The sequence below is a fragment of the Pelobates fuscus genome, chromosome 6 (assembly GCF_036172605.1).
Source record: "Pelobates fuscus isolate aPelFus1 chromosome 6, aPelFus1.pri, whole genome shotgun sequence".
Classification (NCBI taxonomy): Eukaryota; Metazoa; Chordata; class Amphibia; order Anura; family Pelobatidae; genus Pelobates; species Pelobates fuscus.
This window is the reverse complement of record NC_086322.1, coordinates 62558446-62579528: the sequence shown is the minus strand read 5'-3', so window position 1 is coordinate 62579528 and position 21083 is coordinate 62558446. Positions and strand designations below refer to the sequence as shown.

At 41.7% G+C, this 21083-nt stretch overlaps 1 protein-coding gene across 2 annotated transcripts in view; it reads left to right on the top strand.

Moving 5' to 3' along the window:
- CLNK (cytokine dependent hematopoietic cell linker) overlaps window positions 1-21083 on the top strand; it is a 163212-nt gene that overhangs the window by 44549 nt on the left and 97580 nt on the right. For both annotated transcript variants that reach the window (XM_063459874.1, XM_063459873.1), the window contains exons 2-3: window positions 18411-18504; window positions 18642-18736. In XM_063459874.1, coding sequence (XP_063315944.1) covers window positions 18465-18504; window positions 18642-18736 — 135 coding nt within the window. In that variant the 5' untranslated portion in view covers window positions 18411-18464. The remainder of the gene's footprint in view (window positions 1-18410; window positions 18505-18641; window positions 18737-21083) is intronic.

Sequence of the window (21083 nt, the reverse complement as noted above, 5' to 3'; positions counted from 1 at the left end):
ATAGGCATAGACAAAGACCATGGTTGTTGATAAGCTTCTGTGTTATTTCCAGAATTAAAATAGTAAAAGGGTGGTTTGCAGAGTGATATGGGGCAATTTCAAAAGAGCTGTAGGTACCCAGATCATTGCTGCGAGATCTTGTTGTCTGCAATAGTGTTCCTCTTTGGTGACCTATTGGGGAATGTAAATTGTGGAATGCATTCTGATGATGTTTGTGAGGTGGGCTGCTTGTAAGTAAGCTACTAGGTTTGGGAAATTTAGCCCCCCCTTCTCATTTGATTTCATGAGCAGGGCCCTTGGAATGCGTGGATGCTTAGCCCCCCCCAGCTAAATTTGATTAAAATAGATTGTAGTCTTTTAATGAAAGTGTGGAGTAATGGGTATTTGTAGCAACCGGAATAGGTAGAGAATTTTCAGTAGTATTGTCATTTTTATTGCTGAAATCCTGCCAAACCAGAATAGGAATTTATTTGTCCAATTATGTAGTGTGCTTTCTATCTCTTTTTGTAATTTGTCATAGTTCTGGCAGTGGAGGTCTTTGTCTTTTTGGTAATTTTAATCCCTAAAATGGTACGGTGATCATCCCTCCAGTCGTATTGCGATGCTGTTTTTTTAACTAGCTTCTAAGTCTATCGGTAAGTTTATTCCCATTGATTGGGTTTTGGCTATATTCAATTGGTATAAAAAGAATAATTACAAGCAAAAGAAGGCGCTATGTGATTATAGTGATCATAAAATATTTATCTATAACTAGTGAAACAGTATTTAAAACTCAAGAGCTGCACCTTAGAGTGAGAAATAGCTCCAAACACCACTACATATAAAGTCCAAAAAATAAGGTGCGCTACACCTTTAAAACACTTAGTATGTGTAAAACCTAAAATATCATTACATATGATATACCAATATTATAAAGTGCATGTGCAATATCCAACACGTGAAAATATAAATCCAAAAAAGGAGATACACACTTACAGATAATAGCTGTAGAACGCAACAATGGCGCTGATTACCCCTCGGGGTGATATACAAAACAAACACAAGAAAAAAAAATAGGGTATTATGCAATAAATATATAAAGTAAAATTAGGAAATAATAACACTCACAATGGTAGAGCAGTGAAAGTCTGCTCTAACTATGCTGGCATAAGTCCTCTTATCTCAGGACTTAGAGACCTTTTAGAATCAGGACAGCAACTGGATCATTCAGGAATACTTTATTTGTAAGTATACATATAAAAATCACTCAAAGTGATACAACTCTTGTTGCCCGTGTAGGAGATATCCCCAAAACAGAACGGTCGCCAGAAATACAGCTGAAACTCAAACTGAGCCACCGCAGGCAAACACTTCCGGGTTTCGGAGCGATCACGTAGTGACGTCGTGCGTGATGCCGCGTTTCGCCCAATCGGCTTCCTCAGATCACGTACTGGACAGCAGGATCCAGTACGTGATCTGAGGAAGCCGATTGGGCGAAACGCGTCATCACGCACGCGTCATCACTGCTGGACAGCAGGATCCAGAACGTGATCTGAGGAAGCCGATAGGGGCAAAATGTGTCATCACACACGCGTCATCACTGCTGGACAGCAGGATCCAGTACGTGATCTGAGGAATCCGATTGGGCGAAACGCGTCATCACGCACGACGTCACCACGTGATCACTCCGAAACCCGGAAGTGTTTGCCTGCGGTGGCTCAGTTTGAAAACCGGCGAGTTTCGGCTGTATTTCTGGCGATCCCTCTGTTCCTGTGTGTCCAACTTGTCTGGTTACAATTACATGTTTGCTAGTCCATCCACTGTACAGGGCTGTGGAACTTGTAAGAACTATATAAATAATATTAATAATAATAATAACAGAAATGTATTAACCTTATCACTAACCAGTATGTTTTAAAATAAAATAGTACACAATGTATTTGAATAGGGTTCATAGCTAGCATGTAGAAATGGGTTAACAGAGAAATTCTATAAATTTTGTGAAGGTAAAACATTTTAGAGATAATAATATGGTATAACTTATACCGCTGCATTTTAAACAGGGTCTAAAATATAAGCACAGAAGCAGAAGTTATATTTTGTTTAAATACAGAATATATAAATACATTTTTGTAAAATAAGGAAGATTAGATCGGACTTCTAAAGAGCAATACCAAAACTAATCCTATTACCCTGATAGGAGTTGTTAAACAAATGATAGGCTTAGTGCCTTGTATAAAAACAAAAACGTTATTGAATCCCTATATGGATAAACAAGAGACAAACATAAAAAAAGGTGTCAAAATGTGCAAAAAGAAAACAAAATGGGAATGGGAGTCGGCGGCCGGCACCTGTTCAAATACATTTATGCAGATAATTTGTAAATGTGAAAAGATTAAACTTCAAGAAACTAACCATCGACTAGAATCAGAAATAGATAATACAAATCAGTTTCAGTCAGACTACTCTTTTAACCAACTAGAAATCAAATTAAAACAAAATCTTGACAAATATCAACAATCAATAAAACTTAGGAAACATCACAAATCTATCCTTGACTTTAGGGACTTTCAAACAGGTAACGTGTACCGCACCTTATCTCGTAGAACAAGAACCAACTGCGATAATGTCATGACATCAGACTATGACTCTTCAGACATGGAAAAGGATAATAGACGAACAGGGACACAACCCGACCACCGACTCTGGTTACTTAATCCACCAATCAGAGAGTTATGAGTCAAATTACACAGCGTGGGAAAATTCCAAAGAACTTTCCCACGCTGTGTAAAATGACACAGAGCACTCTGATTGGTGGATTTCAAACCAACCAATCAGAGTGCTGTGAAAGGTAAATGTAGAGACTTACCTGTCAGTCTCTTCATTTACCTGTCAGAGCACTCTGATTGGATGGCTTAAACCCACCAATCAGAGTGCTCTGAGCCTAATTGCAGGGCGGGGCAAGGCTTTATAAGCCTTCCCCCGCACTGCAGATCTCAGTCTGTGCGGAGCCCTCGCCGGGTGAAGAAGGATTATTATTTTTTTGCGCTCGTTTTTTTTTTTTTTTTATAATTGCGTCGGTTATTATGGTTTTTTATTTGGCCTTTTTTGGGGCTGAAAAAATAAGATTTTAGAAGAACGAAAACATTGAATGGTAAGTTTTTTACAGGTACTTAGTTGAAGGTTCCCCCTCATTAGTTTTTAGGGTGAGGGGGGTAGGTAGGGGGATAATTTTTATTGAGGGGGGTGACTAGGGGTTTGGGGACCCCTAGTCACCTGGGGGGGATTTTTTTTTAGGGCCCCCACCCGCCGGTCAGGGGTGGGGGCCAGGGGGGAGCACCTTAGGTCCCCCCCTTATTAGTATTTAGGGCCCCCACCTGCCGCTGAGAGGTGGGGGTCAGGGGGGAGGACACTAGGTCCCCCCCTCTTATTTCAATTTAGGGCCCCCACCCGCCGCTCAGGGGTGGGGGCCAGGGGGAGGACCTTAGGTCCCCCCCTTATTTTACTGTAGGGCCCCCACCCACCGCTCAGGGGTGGGGGCCGGGGGGAGGACATTAGGTGTCCCCCTATTAGTATTTAGGGCCCCCACCCACCGCTCAGGGGTGGGGGCCAGGGGGGAGGACATTAGGTCCCCCCCTTATTATAATTTAGGGCCCCCGCCCACCGCTCAGGGGTGGGGGCCAGGGGGAGGACATTAGGTCCCCCCCTTATTCTGATTTAGGGCCCCCACCCACCGCTCAGGGGTGGGGGCCCAGGGGGAGGACAATAGGTCCCCCCCATTATTTTACATTAGGGCCCCCACCGACCGCTCAGGGGTGGGGGCCAGGGGCTCGAGAGGGGGGAACTTATTTTTTTACAGTGAGCAGCTACAGGCTGCTCACTGTTTAATAGACATGCCCCTACTCGCGGTATAGCGAGTAGGGACATAATTTACTAATACTAAGTAATCTTTACTTAGCATTAGTAAATTTGTCTGAAAGACCAATTTTATTCCCACGGTATTAGGGAGCTATCTACTTATCCATTCCTGTCATTACATTGACTGGCCAAGTAACTTACATTTTATATGAATGTGTGTTACTTGATTGTTGTAAGTGTTGCAAATGCTTACAGCTGAATCCTGGCTATGTTTGTATACTTTTTATTTACAATTTCACTGGGTAAGTATATTAGTACTTAGGCAATACTGTGCTTTGGAACTTCGGCACTTCGGCACTTTGACACTTCGGAACTTCGGCAACTTTGGAACTTCGGCACTTCGGCACTTCGGAACTTCGACACTTCGGAACTTCGGTAATTTCGGAACTTCGGGACCTCGGCACTTCGGCACTTCGGACATTCGGAAGTACCCAAATGTCCGAATTGTCCGAAATTCGTCTGAATACATATTCGGACCGAAACGAATTGCACATGTCTAGTACTCTGCAACATTTATCTATATTGACAGGGATTGGAGAGTGATCATTTAAGTGAGTTTGAAGATAGGTGGAACATCATGGTATACAGAGAAGAGAACAAAAAGGCATAATAGTGCAGAGTATCTTGATAAAAAAAGACTTTAATAGTAAGGCACACTTACAATGTTGTAGTGGCAAGCAGGCATATAAAATCAACCGGTCTCAGGATCACATGGTTAGTCACAGGATCAACAGAACCAGAAACTAAAAACCTTATCAACAAATTATAAAAAACTCTAAACACTATATGTCAGCCCTACGCGTTTCGTTCAAACATCCTTGAACTTCCTCAGGGGCATAAAAGTCCTTCTATGCGTTTTAACTTCTTACTTTTTGTAAGTGCTTCCAATAAATTGCATTTATTATAACAGTCCTATACTATGTTCAGTTTTTCTTTTGCATATACGTCTGACCAATAAGGAACCCCTCTACAGGAATTTCTAAAGATACCTTGATGTGCTTGATACATACTTCTATCTCGTGAGTGTAATTCTTACAGCAGGGATCACTCTACTAAATGGTGTTACACTAGGTATGTTCTCTGCTTTTATTTTTTCTAGGTGTATCTTATTTTTTCTAGGTGTATCTTGTATTTTTTGACATCTTGTCATTTTGCATTTATAATCTGGAACGAAGGCATTCTGCAATCCTGTGCTAAGATTGTTTATAATCAAAACACTAAACATTTAAATTATTTCAGGTTACATTTTATGAAGTGCTTATTGCCATCACAAAACACGATTCTTCTTATCCACATTATTGACTTTGTCTATGAACAGACTTTTATAAATGGCCCTCTACTGCCACCTAGTTGAATAAGTAATGCCTACATTTGAAATAAACTTCAACAGTTATAAAAAGTTATATTTTTATTTATTTATGTATTACTTTATTCACACTGCTTTACACTATTAGAAAAAGGGGGAAATTTAACAATAAATGAAATTATTAGAAAATGTTACAGGAACAACAGATCGATGAGGACCCTGCTCAAACGAGCTTACAATCTACAGGGAGTGCAGAATTATTAGGCAAGTTGTATTTTTGAGGATTAATTTTATTATTGAACAACAACCATGTTCTCAATGAACCCAAAAAACTAATTAATATCAAAGCTGAATATTTTTGGAAGTAGTTTTTAGTTTGTTTTTAGTTATAGCTATTTTAGGGGGATATCTGTGTGTGCAGGTGACTATTACTGTGCATAATTATTAGGCAACTTAACAAAAAACAAATATATACCCATTTCAATTATTTATTTTTACCAGTGAAACCAATATAACATCTCAACATTCACAAATATACATTTCTGACATTCAAAAACATAACAAAAACAAATCAGTGACCAATATAGCCACCTTTCTTTGCAAGGACACTCAAAAGCCTGCCATCCATGGATTCTGTCAGAGTTTTGATCTGTTCACCATCAACATTGCGTGCAGCAGCAACCACAGCCTCCCAGACACTGTTCAGAGAGGTGTACTGTTTTCCCTCCTTGTAAATCTCACATTTGATGATGGACCACAGGTTCTCAATGGGGTTCAGATCAGGTGAACAAGGAGGCCATGTCATTAGATTTTCTTCTTTTATACCCTTTCTTGCCAGCCACGCTGTGGAGTACTTGGACGCGTGTGATGGAGCATTGTCCTGCATGAAAATCATGTTTTTCTTGAAGGATGCAGACTTCTTCCTGTACCACTGCTTGAAGAAGGTGTCTTCCAGAAACTGGGAGTTGAGCTTGACTCCATCCTCAACCCGAAAAGGCCCCAAAAGCTCATCTTTGATGATACCAGCCCAAACCAGTACTCCACCTCCACCTTGCTGGCGTCTGAGTCGGACTGGAGCTCTCTGCCCTTTACCAATCCATCCATCTGGCCCATCAAGACTCACTCTCATTTCATCAGTCCATAAAACCTTAGAAAAATCAGTCTTGAGATATTTCTTGGCCCAGTCTTGACGTTTCAGCTTGTGTGTCTTGTTCAGTGGTGGTCGTCTTTCAGCCTTTCTTACCTTGGCCATGTCTCTGAGTATTGCACACCTTGTGCTTTTGGGCACTCCAGTGATGTTGCAGCTCTGAAATATGGCCAAACTGGTGGCAAGTGGCATCTTGGCAGCTGCACGCTTGACTTTTCTCAGTTCATGGGTTATTTTGCGCCTTGGTTTCTCCACACGCTTCTTGCGACCCTGTTGACTATTTTGAATGAAACGCTTGATTGTTCGATGATCACGCTTCAGAAGATTTGCAATTTTAAGAGTGCTGCATCCCTCTGCAAGATATCTCACTATTTTTGACTTTTCTGAGCCTGTCAAGTCCTTCTTTTGACCCATTTTGCCAAAGGAAAGGAGGTTGCCTAATAATTATGCACACCTTATATAGGGTGTTGATGTCATTAGACCACACCCCTTCTCATTACAGAGATGCACATCACCTAATATGCTTAATTGGTAGTAGGCTTTTGAGCCTATACAGCTTGGAGTAAGACAACATGCATAAAGAGGATGATGTGGTCAAAATACTCATTTGCCTAATAATTCTGTACACAGTGTAAAGGTTTTGTAAAACAATTCCCAACTTATTTTGCATACAAATTGAACAGTTGTGGAAATACAGTGTAAACATGCTCTAATATAAATTTGTTTGAAGATAACCATTTTATAATTGTGTTACATATGCATTATTACATTGTATTTTTATTGGCAAACAACCAGGGTACATTCTGTTCAGTCACAATATATATTAGTTTAACATGACACATAATAAGGTTACATCCCAGTAGAGAACACAGTTCATACATTAATGTACAGAGATGTCTTGGTGAGCCTCATTTTTTTAAAATAAAGGAACAAAATTAAAGGCAACAGGAAAGAAAAATCTACTTTGCATGGTGCGAACCCGCACTGTCCCCAGTGCGTTCCCCCTAATGAACACTTCCTCCTCGGGTCCCCCTCTCAACCCTCCTACACCCATTTTAATTGTATTTATTTATTTAACTGGAACTATCGCTAGTTGTTGAGCACATTATCATAGTCTATCCAAGTTTGCCAGTTTGAAATCGATATTTCTCTTTGGGTCTGTGGGATCATATAGGCAATTTCATGTTGTTTATTTCTAGAAACAACCATTGTGATTTCTTCTAGTGAGGGCGGTGTAGGTTTTTTTAACTTTAATGCTATAAGGGATAATGTAGCTGGTATGACAAGATCTGAGCCCCCGGGGCCAGCCCCGAGTCCGCCCACAAGGATGAAGTGTGTGTGTGTGTGTATAGTGGATGCGGCATGTGTGTCATGGATGCAGTGTGTATAGTGGATGCGGTATGTGTGTCATGGATGCAGTGTGTATAGTGGATGCAGTATGTGTGTCATGGATGCAGTGTGTATAGTGGATGCAGATTGTACGTTTTGTGTAATGTATGTAATGTTTGTATGCATGCATTAGATGCAGAGTGTGTGTGTAGTGAATGTAGGTGTGTGTATAGTGAATGCAGAGTGTGTGTTTTTGTAGTGAATGTAGTGTGTTTGTAGTGAATGTAGTGTGTTTGTAGTGAGTGAAACGTGTGTATAGTGAATGTAGTGTGTGTGTGTGTTTAGTGCAAAGTGTGTTTAGTGAATGTAGTGTGTGTGTAGTACAAAGTGTGTTTAGTGAATGTAGTGTGTGTGTAGTGCAGAGTGTGTTTAGTGAATGTAGTGTTTGTAGTGAGTGCAGAGAGTGTATAGTGAACGTAGTGTATGTGTAGTGCAGAGTGTGTTTAGTGAATGTAGTGTGTGTGTGTGTAGTGCAAAATGTGTATAGTGAATGTAGTGTGTGTGTGTGTAGAGCAAAATGTGTATGGTGAATGTAGTGTGTGTGTGTAGAGCAAAGTGTGTTTAGTGAATGTAGTGTGTGTGTGTGTGTAGTGCAGAGTGTGTTTAGTAAATGTAGTGTTTGTAGTGAGTGCAGAGTGTGTTTAGTGAATGAAGTGCAGAGTGTGTTAGTGAATGTAGTGTGTGTGTGTGCCAGGGAGGGGGGGATCGCATTTCCTGTTGATCCAGTGGCATGGTGGAGGGAGCCAGCTGCGGTACATCGAAGAGGGGGCCCAGCAGCACACATTGTCTTCCTTTTCAGCTCCTCTCTGACTAAATCTCACGAGACAGGCCTGCGTGCTGTGCGGAACGTTGCCATAGTAACCCGTGGCAACGCTCTGATGGCCGCAGGAAAGTTAGACAGAGAGCAGCTGGAAAGGAGGACAGAGTGTGCTGCTGGGCCCCCTCTTCATTGTACAGGTAGCAGGGGGCCCTGTGTGCACATATATATAGCGAAAATCGCTATATATATATATATATATATATATATATATATATATATGTATATTGTGACCGAAAGCAAGGAATAGTGCTGGAGGGAATCTATATACCTCCCCAGATTTTGCAAAAATCCTACTTTGTGTAATTAGCCCCAGGGAAATGTGTTATGTTATAATGAATGTTGCACTTTAAATATGTGTATATTTGGGCCCTGGGGTGGAGTACTTGGAGAGTAGGGTGGGCCAGTGCTCCACTCCACGTTTTGGAAGTTGCTTGTAACCTACAGGTGAGAAGTCCAGTTCCAGAGTTGGAATCCTAATTTAACTCACCTGAAAAGGATTGTCAATTACCAGTGCTATTAAGTACTCCCCTGCCAAGGAAGGGGGTAGATTGTGTTTGGTTTCTGTGAGTGGAAACAGAGAGCTGAAAACCTGAAACAGTAAGGTTGTTTATATTGGGAAATGGACAAGCCATCCAACCCAGTTAGCTGATTATTTTGTTTAGTTAGTGCTCAGAAGAGCAAGGCTTTTGTTTTGTATATTTTTGTTACCTTTATACCGTACTGTGCATTTATTTTGGAGCCACAATAAAAGAGCAAGTCCTTTTACCTCATCCAGCGTGTGAAGTGTCTCTAAAGCCTGAAAAGACTGTGTGTAACACCCCAATCCCAGGACAAGGTACCAAGGGAAAGGAGTACTTTTGTCACAATATATATATGTGCACATAATGATTGTGGGGCTCGGGGCCCCCCAGGACCGCCGGGCCCATGACAACTGTTATGGTTGTCATTCCCTGATGGCGGCCCTGGATGTGTGTTGCTACCACTTTATGTCCACATGCTATAAGATCCAGCATAAGCAGAAGTAACATGGTTTTAGGTTGTAAGAGTATCGTAATCCCTATTACTTTAGCTATGGAGATTGGACCTCTTCCCACATTCCCACCAGGCGTTGGCATGTTCACCATATGTGCTCCAAAATGTGTCCTCCAAAAATGCTCCAGAACTGCTGAATGCTGTTGGAGAAAGTCTCACTGTGCGTCTGAAAGGATAGTTCTGGTATACCTAGTGTAACGCACAGGAAAGAGGGAGACAGACTTGCACTCAGCTGCTCAAACTGGAAGAAATAGGTATTCACTAAAAACCTATATAAAAGGCAAATATACAACCACCTTAAAAGTAAGAGTGTGTGAACTCCAGGAGCTGGCTCATGACTAATGGCTAAAGATGGGGTGAATATAGTGGAAAAACTATGAGTGATTACTATGCCTGAACATGAGACATAGAACTACTAAGAATAAGAGAGAAATAAAATAAGGATAGAGAAAAAATAGAGATGAAGTTGAAAATAAGAGGAAAATTGATAAAGGATGTGAAATAAATAAATAATTAAAAAAGTAAAAAAAAATAAATACAAAATGAATAAGAAGTGAATAGGAAATGAGTGCTGTACCTTTAAGTACTAAAATGTTGCGGTAAGGGAAAAAGTGAGTGAAGATACAGGTCTGAGATATAGGCGGAAGATATATAAAATTAAATGAAAAAATAATAATGGTAATAAATAGAGACAGATATGTATAAAAGTAAACCACAAGATAATAGAATAAACTCCTTGGACCAAAATGTATAAAACAGGTATCTCGATCCCCAGCAAAGTGGGGGGTAGATGATGCCTATTTCAAGATGATATACTTTGTATTATCAAAGATAAAAAGTAACAATAAAAGTCACTGTGCGTCTGACTTTCTCCATTATAAATTCATGCTGTGCTCATACAGCTTGGCTCCTTGCTCTGCAAAAGTAAATTACTTAAATACCCTCATAACCACACTCTCACGCGAACCCTAATGACTATTTCACACATTTAACTCTCTTCTTTGCCCTATTGTTCCTCCTCCACCTAATAACTTGACCGCCTCAGACTTTGCAACTCACTTCACTGACAAGATCTCTACAATCAGGGAAGAGAACTCTCATCTTTCCTCCGCCCCTTACAATACTTCCCCTAACCTCACTCCCTCTGCTGTTCTATGTTAATTCGCACGCGCTACAGCGGAAGAGGTTTCTGCTCTGCTCCAGTCCTCCCGCCCCACCACCTGCTTCCTAGATCCTGCTTCCTAGATCCAATTCTCTTTCTCTACCTCTCATTAAAATTCTCAATCTCTCTCTCTCCTCTGGCATATTTCCATCTCCCTTCAAACATGCAACTGTAACCCCAATTCTAAAGAAGCCCAACCTTGACCCTAATCCCCATCCAACTACCGTCCTATCTCGCTACTGCCTTTTGCATCCAAGATCCTTGAAATAGTTGTGTATGAGAGATTGACAGACATCCTCAAGTCCAACTCTCTGCTAGACCCGCTTCAGTCTGGTTTCCGTGCTAATCACTCTGTGGAAATGGCACTTACCAAAGTATCCAATTATCTACTCGCTGCAAAATTTCATGGTCACTCCTCTATCCTAATTCTCCTTGACCATTCTGCAGCTTTTGATACTGTCGATCATCAACAGCTTCTTCTCATCCTCCGCAATATCGGTCTACAAGATATTGCTCTCTCCTGGTGCTCTTCCTACCTCTCCCAGCGCTCTTTCAGTGTTTCTTTCTCTGGCTCTGCTTCTTCTCCCCAACTCCTCTGTGCTGGTGTCGCCTAAGGTTCTGTCCTTGGTCGCCTACTGTTCTCCATCTATACTGCCTCTCTTGGTAAACGCATTAGCTCTTTTGGTTTCCAATATCATTTCTATGCAGATGACACACAAATCTATCTGTCCTCTCCTGATCTCTCCCCATCCCTCATGACTAGTGTCTCTGACTGCCACTCTGCTATTTATAACTGGATAGCTGCCCACTTCCTTAAACTGAACTTGACCAAAACTGAAATTCTGGTCTTTCCTCCCTCAACTGTTGCTATTCCTGTGTCTGTCTCCCTCCAAGTGAATGGTGCTACCATCAGCTCCACCACGCAGGCTCGCTTCCTAGGTGTTCTCATTGACTCCGACCTCTCCTTCATGCCTCATTTCAGTTTATTGCCAAATCCTGCCGCATCCATCTCAAAAACATTGCGCGCATCCAACCCTACTTAACGTCAGATGCGACTAAGGTGCTAGTCCATTCCAATGTCCTTTCTCAGTGGTCTTACGTGCTCTCAACTTGCACCATTACGATCCATAATGAATGCGGCGGCGAGGTTCATCTTCCTGTCCGCCTGCACCTCCCACACCTCACCCTTCTGTCAGTCCCTACATTGGCTTCCTGTAAGATATAGGACTCAATTTAAAATTCTGGTTCTTGCTTTTGTTCTTGCGTTTCTGTGGAACTCCCTTCCCTCCTCTGTTAGATGCTCACCTTCTACTTCAAAAAAATCATTAAAAACCCACTTCTTCATAACAGTGTATCAATTAAACTGTTAATAGCTCCTGACTGATTCATCTCTTGCAACTGTCATTAGTATAATACTATCCTTACCTTTTGTGTCACTTTACCCCACTCCCTCTAGCATGTAAGCTCATTGAGCAGGGCCCTCAACCCCCCTGTTCTTGTTTTTCCAACTTGTCTGGTTAATACTACATGTTTGTTCGTGCACCCACTGTAAAGTGTTGCAGAATTTGTTGGCGCTGTATAAATAATAACATAATAATAATAATGTGGATCATAGATCTCCCTTGTCCCCTGCATCTCCGGCAGAGTGGTGAGCATCAGGGGAAGATGCGTGCCAGTCTAGTTGGGACCATGTACCAGCGCAGGATGACCTCAACATGTGATGCACAATATGATATCTCCTTGAGTGCTGTCAAAATTTCTCTCTACCTGTGTTCGAGGATATCCTCTCTACAATCTTTCGCCCATTCCCGCGCATGTGAACATAGTGAGACGGGTTCATGTGTATTTAAGGCTTGGTAACATATTGATAGTTTTTTCCTACCCGGAAAAGCTCCTAAACACATTTTTTCTCCGCACATTGGATGCTAGGAGATGTTGTATTTCGATGTGGGAAACTCTAGGTAGTTGGTATTTATCAACAAGTTGTTGGCAGAGGCGGCTCTCTAATCAGGCAGTTTAGGCAGCTGCCTAAAGCCTTGCGCTGTCTGGGGCTTGCGGCCGCCGAAACCACCTTAAGGAAGACTGTGTCAGGACACCAGGAGAGGGCCCAACGGCTTGCTCAATATGCCGCCAGGTGCAAGGCCCCTCCGTGCCGTCTGCCCTGGAGAAGAGTGCCCATTGCAGACACCAGTCTACAGCTCTGCAGTGTGCAGAGCTGCAGACCATGTGTCTCGGAATTCTGGCCAATCAGAGAGTTGCTGTGGGTTACCACGGGATACATGGTCTGCAGCTCTGCGGAGCTGCAGACCGGATATCGTAGCCACCAGACCACCAGTGAGCCAACCAGACCAAACAAGGTATTTCTCACTCCCCTTCCACACCATCACCTCCTCCCTCCCAGTATCCCCACCACACCTTCATCCCCTCCCAGTATCCCCCTCTTTCATACCATAACACACCTCCCTCCCAGTATCCCCCCTCCCTCTTTCACACTATAACCCCTCTCCCTTACGCTATCACCCCCTCCCTCCCAGTACCCTCACACTTTCACCACATTCTTACCAGTATCCCATGCTCACAGCATCCCCCCCACAGTATTACCCCCTTCCCTCACAGTATCACCCCCCTTCTTCCCACCATCACACCCTCTTAGAAACCATCTCTCTTACTCACAGTATTACCCCCTCCCTCACAGTATTACCCCCTCTCACACACCATCACCCCACTTCCCTACAGTACTACCCACTCCCTCAGAGTATTGCCCCCTCCCTCACAGTATAACCCCCTCCCGCACACCATCACCCACATAGTCACCACTCACAAAATGTCATCCCCTCCACACTTTACGTATCCACACTCACATTAACCACTCCTAATCCTATCACACTCTCATCTACACTCGCTCTGTCACACTCACCCTGTCAAATTAACCCCCATAATTCTGTCACACTCACCTTCTCTCACTCTGTCACACTCCCTCCAACCCTGCCACACCTATCCTGTCACATTAATGCCTCTAATCCTGTCACACTCTGCCACACTCACCCTGTCACATTAACCTCTCTTAATCCTGTCACATTCCCTACTCCAACCATGCCGCATCCTTCACACCAACCCTGTGATACTCACACCCTCCCAACTATACCACACTTACCCTGTCACATTAACCCCTACAATCATGTCACACTCGTCCTTCCTAGCATGCCACTATTGCCCTGACACACTTACTTCCACTCGCCCTGTTACACACCCTGATTAAACCATGTCGTACTTGCCCTCCCTCATTTTCTCTCACAACTCCCCCCACCCTGTCCCATTTACCTCCTTTGTCCTGTCACACTCTCCCTGCCACTGGTACCCCTTTACTCACCCTGTCACAGTCACCAGCTGAAGACATACATCATACACACTTTATTGTTTGGTAAATTAATTTTCTAAAAGCTTTTTTGCTCAAACATTTTAATTTTTGTTTCCAATAATCCCTTCACACCAGCACTTATGTATACATGACTGGCAGGCTATGCAACCATTGTATATAAATGATTGGCATACTAAATTTATTTATTGCAAATTGATTTGGTTTGCAAATAATGCTACAACTACAGCCAGAGAGCTCACAGTGCAGGGGCACAGGAAGCTGTGATACTGCAAGCTTCTGAACAATGAATGCAGAGACTAACTCTCTGTATCCAGTGATGCAAGTCCGCCTTTCAATACAACAACTGCTCCTCATACACTCAAAATGCAACTCTATTATTTTTTCACTTTGGGTTCTTGTGAGGGTTCTTGTTTTAGTTTCGCCTAAGGCCTCATAAATTCCAGAGCCGGTTGTTGGTAGGTGAGTTGGGCACTATTGTCATATAGGTCTAGCAGATAACAGATTCCTTCCCGCTTCCACTGGATGACACCGGTGACATCTGTATTAGTTCCACTTGCAGTTCAAACGCCAAAGTGTATAGGAGGGGCGACAGGAGGATGCCCTGTCTCATTCCATTAGCCAATTTAAACCTAGTGGATGTGAATCCCCCCGTGGATACAACTGCAGTAGGACTGTTATATAGAGCCATCATTTTGCAAAAAAAGTTATGCCAAATCCCGATAGGACAAAGACCAGGAACCCCCAGCTCAATCGATCAAATGCTTTTTTTGCATCTAAAGTTAGCAGGAGGCTCCCATTCCCAGCCACCGAAGATGGTACAGCAAATCCACCACTCTGCGCGAATTGTCTACTCCCTGCCGTCCCGCCACAAATCCCACCTGGTCTGGGTCTATCAAGAATGCCAACACCGGGGACAAGCGATTTGCCAATATTTTGGCATAAATCTTTGCATTGACATAAAGCAAGATATCGGTCTGAAATGTTTGCATTTGTTTGGTTGTTTGCCTGATTTTGGTAGAGTGATAATGTTGGTAAGTAACATATCTGACGGCAGTTCTTTAATCTGAAAAGTGGAGTTATAAAAGTTGGTGAGAAAGGGTTCCAGAATGTCCTGGAAGAAAGATGCTGGACAAGAGAGAGGAAAAGTATAGTATAACAGAACCAAGGAGAATAAAATGACTGGCTCAGCAGATTAAGTTGGAAAACAGGAGATGCGGAAGATTTAGTATAAACTGAAAAAAAAAAAAGAAAATCTTGTGTAACAAAGTCAAAAAGAGAGAAATAAAAGAGAAAATAGAGACAATATAACATATTGATGATACACTGCAAATGCTTTCCATTTAGCCAGTTCAAGTTTAGTGCCCATATTGACATCCTCTCCCTGAGAACCTTGGCAATCCTAGTTCTATCCATTTTCTGAATAATGCAATGCCAACAACAAATCATCACTTCATTATATACTTTTTTTGTATAATATTGACACTTAATAAATAATATTGGTAGAAAATCCATTTAACCCCTGAGGACCGATGACGGTTCTGGACCATCATCAGAAACATCCCCTTGATGACGGTCCTGAGCCGTCAGAACGTAAAACAAGCAGTGGGAGCGATCAGAGATCACTCCCGCCAAAATACCACTGTTACTATCTGCCAGGCATGTGAGGCAGATAGTAACAGCCAATAATGTTGTTTGAGCGACTCGCAATCGCTCATTATTGGGTGCTGTGTAAGTGGGTTTTTAACCCCTTCCCTGCCAAATCCTGTCACAGCAGTGCATTTGTACACTCTGTGTTTATTTATTTATTGCCATTAAGGGTTATTTTTTTTGTTAAAAATCTGTGTATTAGTTAGTTTTAGTCAGTTTTAGTCATTTTAGGATTTAGGATTTTAGATTGTAAAAATAAATAAATTGTGTGTTAGTAATTTGTTAGTTTAGTCAGTTACATAGGTAGTTAGTTAGGTAGTGTGTTGGTAAAATATGCAGCATATGTACAGTTTTGAGGAGGCATATGCCTTCTTGGCGTAAGAGCTCTGACACCACTGACACTGAGTCTGATTTTGACCCAGGTCAGTTTTCTGACACGTCTAGTGACACGTCATCTGTGTGTGAACCGGCTGCAAAAAGAAGCTGTGCTTTCCCTTCTACAACGAATGTGGAGGAGGAGTGGGTACCTCCACAGTTAGCTGAGCCCAACATCCCCCCTTTTAGCGCCAATGCAGGCATTAATGTCAATGTGCATGATTTCTTCCCTATGCAATATATGGACTTATTTTTAGGGGATACCATCTGGGAGGAGATTGCTTCCCAGACTAATCTATATGCTACCCAATTTATTAATACCAATCCGGGTAGCTATGTAGTCAGGGAACATGCTTGGCATCCCACAGATGTCCCTGAACTGATGACATTCTGGGATCTTCCTATGTTCATGGGGATTAAAAAGAAGCCATCAATTCGTTCTTACTGGAGCACCAACCAAATCTGTTCTAGTCCAGTGTACTCCCAAACCATGTCTAGAGCAAGATATGAGTTGCTGCTCCACTTTTTACACTTTAATAACAATACCCTCTGTCATCTCAGAGATCCCCCCCCCCCCCCCCCCCAATATGATAGGCTTTGTAAAATATGCCCACTGGTAGACCATCTTCAAAACAAATTTTCTGAAGTTCATACCCCCCAAAAAAATATACCAATTGATGAATCCTTAATGAAATATGAAGGGAGATTAGGATTCAAACAGTACATCCCCTCAAAGCGCTCTAGTTATGGCATAAAATTCTATAAACTTTGCGAGAGTGAAAGTGGCTATACATTTGCCTTTGGCATATATGAGGGAAAAGATTGTCAACTGGACCCTCCTGGCTGTTCTGACTTTCTGGGGAAAATTGTTTGGGACCTACTAATCCCCTTGTTCAATAAAGGTTACCACCTTTATGTGGACAATTTCTATATCAGTGTCCGTTTGTTTCAAACACTTTATGGTTTGCAGACACTGACCTGCGGCACTGTGCAAAGAAATACAAAAGATTTCCCCAGACCTCTCATACAGGCCAAATTATAAAAAGGAGAATGTAAAGCTCTGCACAAAGCTGAAGTGTTAGCAATAAAATTTAAGCACAGGAGGGATGTTAACATGCTAACCACCATCCATGATGAAACAATGTCAGTAACATATAACCAACTGGCTAAAATCAAAAAGCAGAATTCAAAAATTACCCCCACACACCTTCTCTGAATTTGTGGGCAAAATGGTTGGGGAAAAGAAGTCAAAACATCCCATCTTCTATAACTTTGGATGTCTACTTTATATAAGTATATACTTTCATGATGGTAACATTAACTGGGGCATGCAAAAATACACCAAACTGAAGATGGGCCAAGCATACCTATATATCAAGTTGAAAAACTGGTATGCACAAGTCTCTATTGTTGCCTTTTAGCCACCAAACAACCCGACAAACCTATGCATGGGTGGTATCACTACTGTAATCAGGAGATGTTGCTGAACACATATTGGGGTGTTGTTCGGCAGTGACGCATGGATCAGTTGGACACATGGACAACAGGATTACATGGACAACAGGATCAGTTAATTCATGCCTAAATACAATGTGTGTGAAAAAAACCCACAAAACAAATTACTACCCAAAAGTTTGACAAAGGCTGGTGTTATATTCAGTGCATTAAAAATTGTGTTAGAATACCAGCATTTGAAATACCCTGGGTTGTCTACTTTTCAAAAATATATGGTTTGATGGGGGTAAAATACATTGTCCGGCTTCAAAAATGTCCCAAAAAATGTCCTAAAAAACCCCAATATATAATTTGTATGGGAACATAAAAGAGAGAGAGGAAAATTACAGCTAAACACAAACACTACACAAGTGTTAAAACAGCTCTGGACCTTAATGTACAACATGGACAAAACAGTCCGGGCCTTAAAGGGTTAAACATTATAAGCAAAATTAAAACTGTTATTTTTACTTGCAGTTATAACAACATGTTGCACAGTGGTGTACAATTGGGGGAAAAGACGGAACAATATACACAGACAAAAACAAAATATAAAGAGGACCTTGTCCATAGGGTGAGATCTAGCCATTCTTAAAATGATCTTAAAATATTTTCTAAATAACAAATAACAAATCTGATGGACTAGTAGCTTATTTTGTTCTGTTCCTATGACACTGAAAATTAATTTTACTAGAGAAGGAATGTTGAAAATGATTGTTTTTTTTTTCTATATTTTTAAAGTAAACATTCTTTACAATGCAGTTAAGAAGCCGATGATGTAATACATACTGATGAAGTGAAACTACATTCCCAGAAATGCAAGGTTCAAAAGAAAAAAGAGCAAATGAATTCGAAGGTAAGTTTATTTTTGCACCAATTTTTGACTAATGCTGGTTTGGGAAGGGGAAACAATAAACAAATGTGTTGAGTTTAGTTAATTATATTCTTACTGCAATCACCATTATCTGCTTTTTTTCTTCTTCCACATTTCAGATAAGAGGTGCTTATCCTTGAACTCCCCTTCTCATGCATTTCATGATCGAAATTACCCTTCTGCAAGAATGCATCAAACTAACAATAGAATGAAAGTGAGTTAATAAAAGGCTGTTGTTCAGAAGATGTGCTAAAAGGGTTCTATATTTATTTTTTGTCAATTATCTTCTTAGAACAATAATATCCCAATATTAAGCATTTATATTCTACCCTAGAATTTATAGTCAGTCAGGATGTAACCTATTTCCTATTCACATGAAGGGGTGATGTTCATATTTAAATCTTAAAACCATCCACTCCAATCTCCAAACAGTCACACAACAAATGTACAAACATAGTCACTCAGTTTGGACAACTTCGATAGGTACCAACAATGCGGATTCCTCTGTTCCTCAAATGATTGGTACATAATGTAAAAAAAAATGGCAGTTCCTCAGACCCCGTAGGTGTGAATAAGTAATAAAAAAATAATAATAATAATAATAATAATAATGAAAACAATATAGTAACAGCACACCTTGATGGACGCAAGTCTCTTTTCAGCTATGTAACTATGTAACACCTGAAAAAAAAAGGATTGATGGGGAGAAACTCAAATGGAGACTAAATGTGTCTGTAAGGTTATAAAGTTATATTCAAAGTCTAGTTCTGAAGAATTACTGGACTAAAATTCAGTTGACTTGTCCCGCTTATTAGAACACCAGTATGAATTATCAAAATATCTCCATGCAAGGATAAACTGGATAGATTATGTTTCAAAGTTGCATCCGAGTCTTATATTACCAGTAAACACATTAATCAAAATCCTGCAACTTTATAACATGTTTGCTCTGTGTAATCCTCTGTGGTTGGTTCTTACTTTATCCCCCGTGGTTTATCCAATTGACAAACAAAAAGCAATTAACCTAAACTCCATATCCACATTGATTATTCAGTTCTATCAAATATATCCAATTCTGCAAACCTGTACAAGGTGTGATTGTAGCATCACCATCATTTAGTCAAAGATAAAAATAAACTACACTTTGAAAACTTCTCACTGAGAAAGAATCGTATGGAACTGATTAAAAAAAAAAATTCGGGGGGCGTGGCCTGCTACCGGAGCTGAACAGACGCATGTAGAGAGAGCTCCGACTACAAGGAACCAAAAGAGCAATAAATAATCGGTATACCGAGCGAAAACACGAGTTACAGCCTTACCTACTGCTCAGTGAACAGGTCAGCCATGTCCCAGAGACAAAAATCCAAAACTGGAAAGACCGATCGGGCGGCATTCTTCCTCACAAAAACCGCGGCCTCCAAGCGGAGAGAGGATCAGGAGCCTACCCAAGATGGCGGCGATCAGGAAACGCGGGAATCTTCCCCCTCACCCTCGCGCACATCAGAGGAACAACCACTGACGATGGGAGGAATCCGCGAAATGATGGCGGAATTCACTGCAAACATACAGAAAAATATGAAAAAACAGCTCCAGGAGCTAACACTAGAACTCCGCAAAGAAGTTCAAGAAATTGGGTCCCGCACAGCACAGATAGAAACCAAAATGGACGAGTATGCTGTAGCCCACAACAGCCTGGCAGATAAAATCCAGGAGATGGATAATATCCTGGAAGAGCACAGAATAAAATTGGCAGACATAGAAGACAGAGCACGGAGGAACAACCTCAGATTCCGGGGTATACCGGAATCAATACAAAATGCGGACTTACACAACTATTTGGCCGACCTGTTTCAGGCACTCGTCCCAGAAATCCACCCTGACCAATTGATCATAGACAGAGCTCATAGACTGAGAAGGCCAAAGCACCTGCCGCCGACGGCGGAGAGAGATGTCATAGCGCGGATACATTTCTTCCATGCTAAGGAGAAGATCGTGAGAGCAAGCAGAACCGCTGACATGCCAGAAGACTACAAGTCTATTAAAATTTTTGCAGACCTCTCAGCCGCTACCTTACAGTTTCGGAAGTCGCTGGCGCCCATCACCACGATCCTGAGGGACCACAATGTGAAGTACCGCTGGGGTTACCCGGCTAAACTCCTAATATCCCACCAAGAGGCGATCCACCTGATTACAGATGCGACCCAAGGAATCCACAAGCTACGCGACTGGGGGCTCCCACTTCCATCCACTGGCCCACCTAAAGCAGCGAAAGTCCCGAGAATGTCGCCGGAGTGGTCGACCCAATGAAGCACCCAAGATACACGTAACTATGCCACACACTCACTTTAAACTCCACAGTTGCATGTCGAGCTGAACAACTAGACATTGCCAAAGACACTTCGCCTTATGGTGACACATGAACTTTGTTTTATTACTGGTTGTATCACGTATAGCTCTATAACTAGGTACCATACACTGCTGGTTAGACTATGACTCTGCCCCTTACGCATGGTTAACCAAACTGGGTTCAGATTGAGCAGCAGTGGCTGAGACAGACCGGC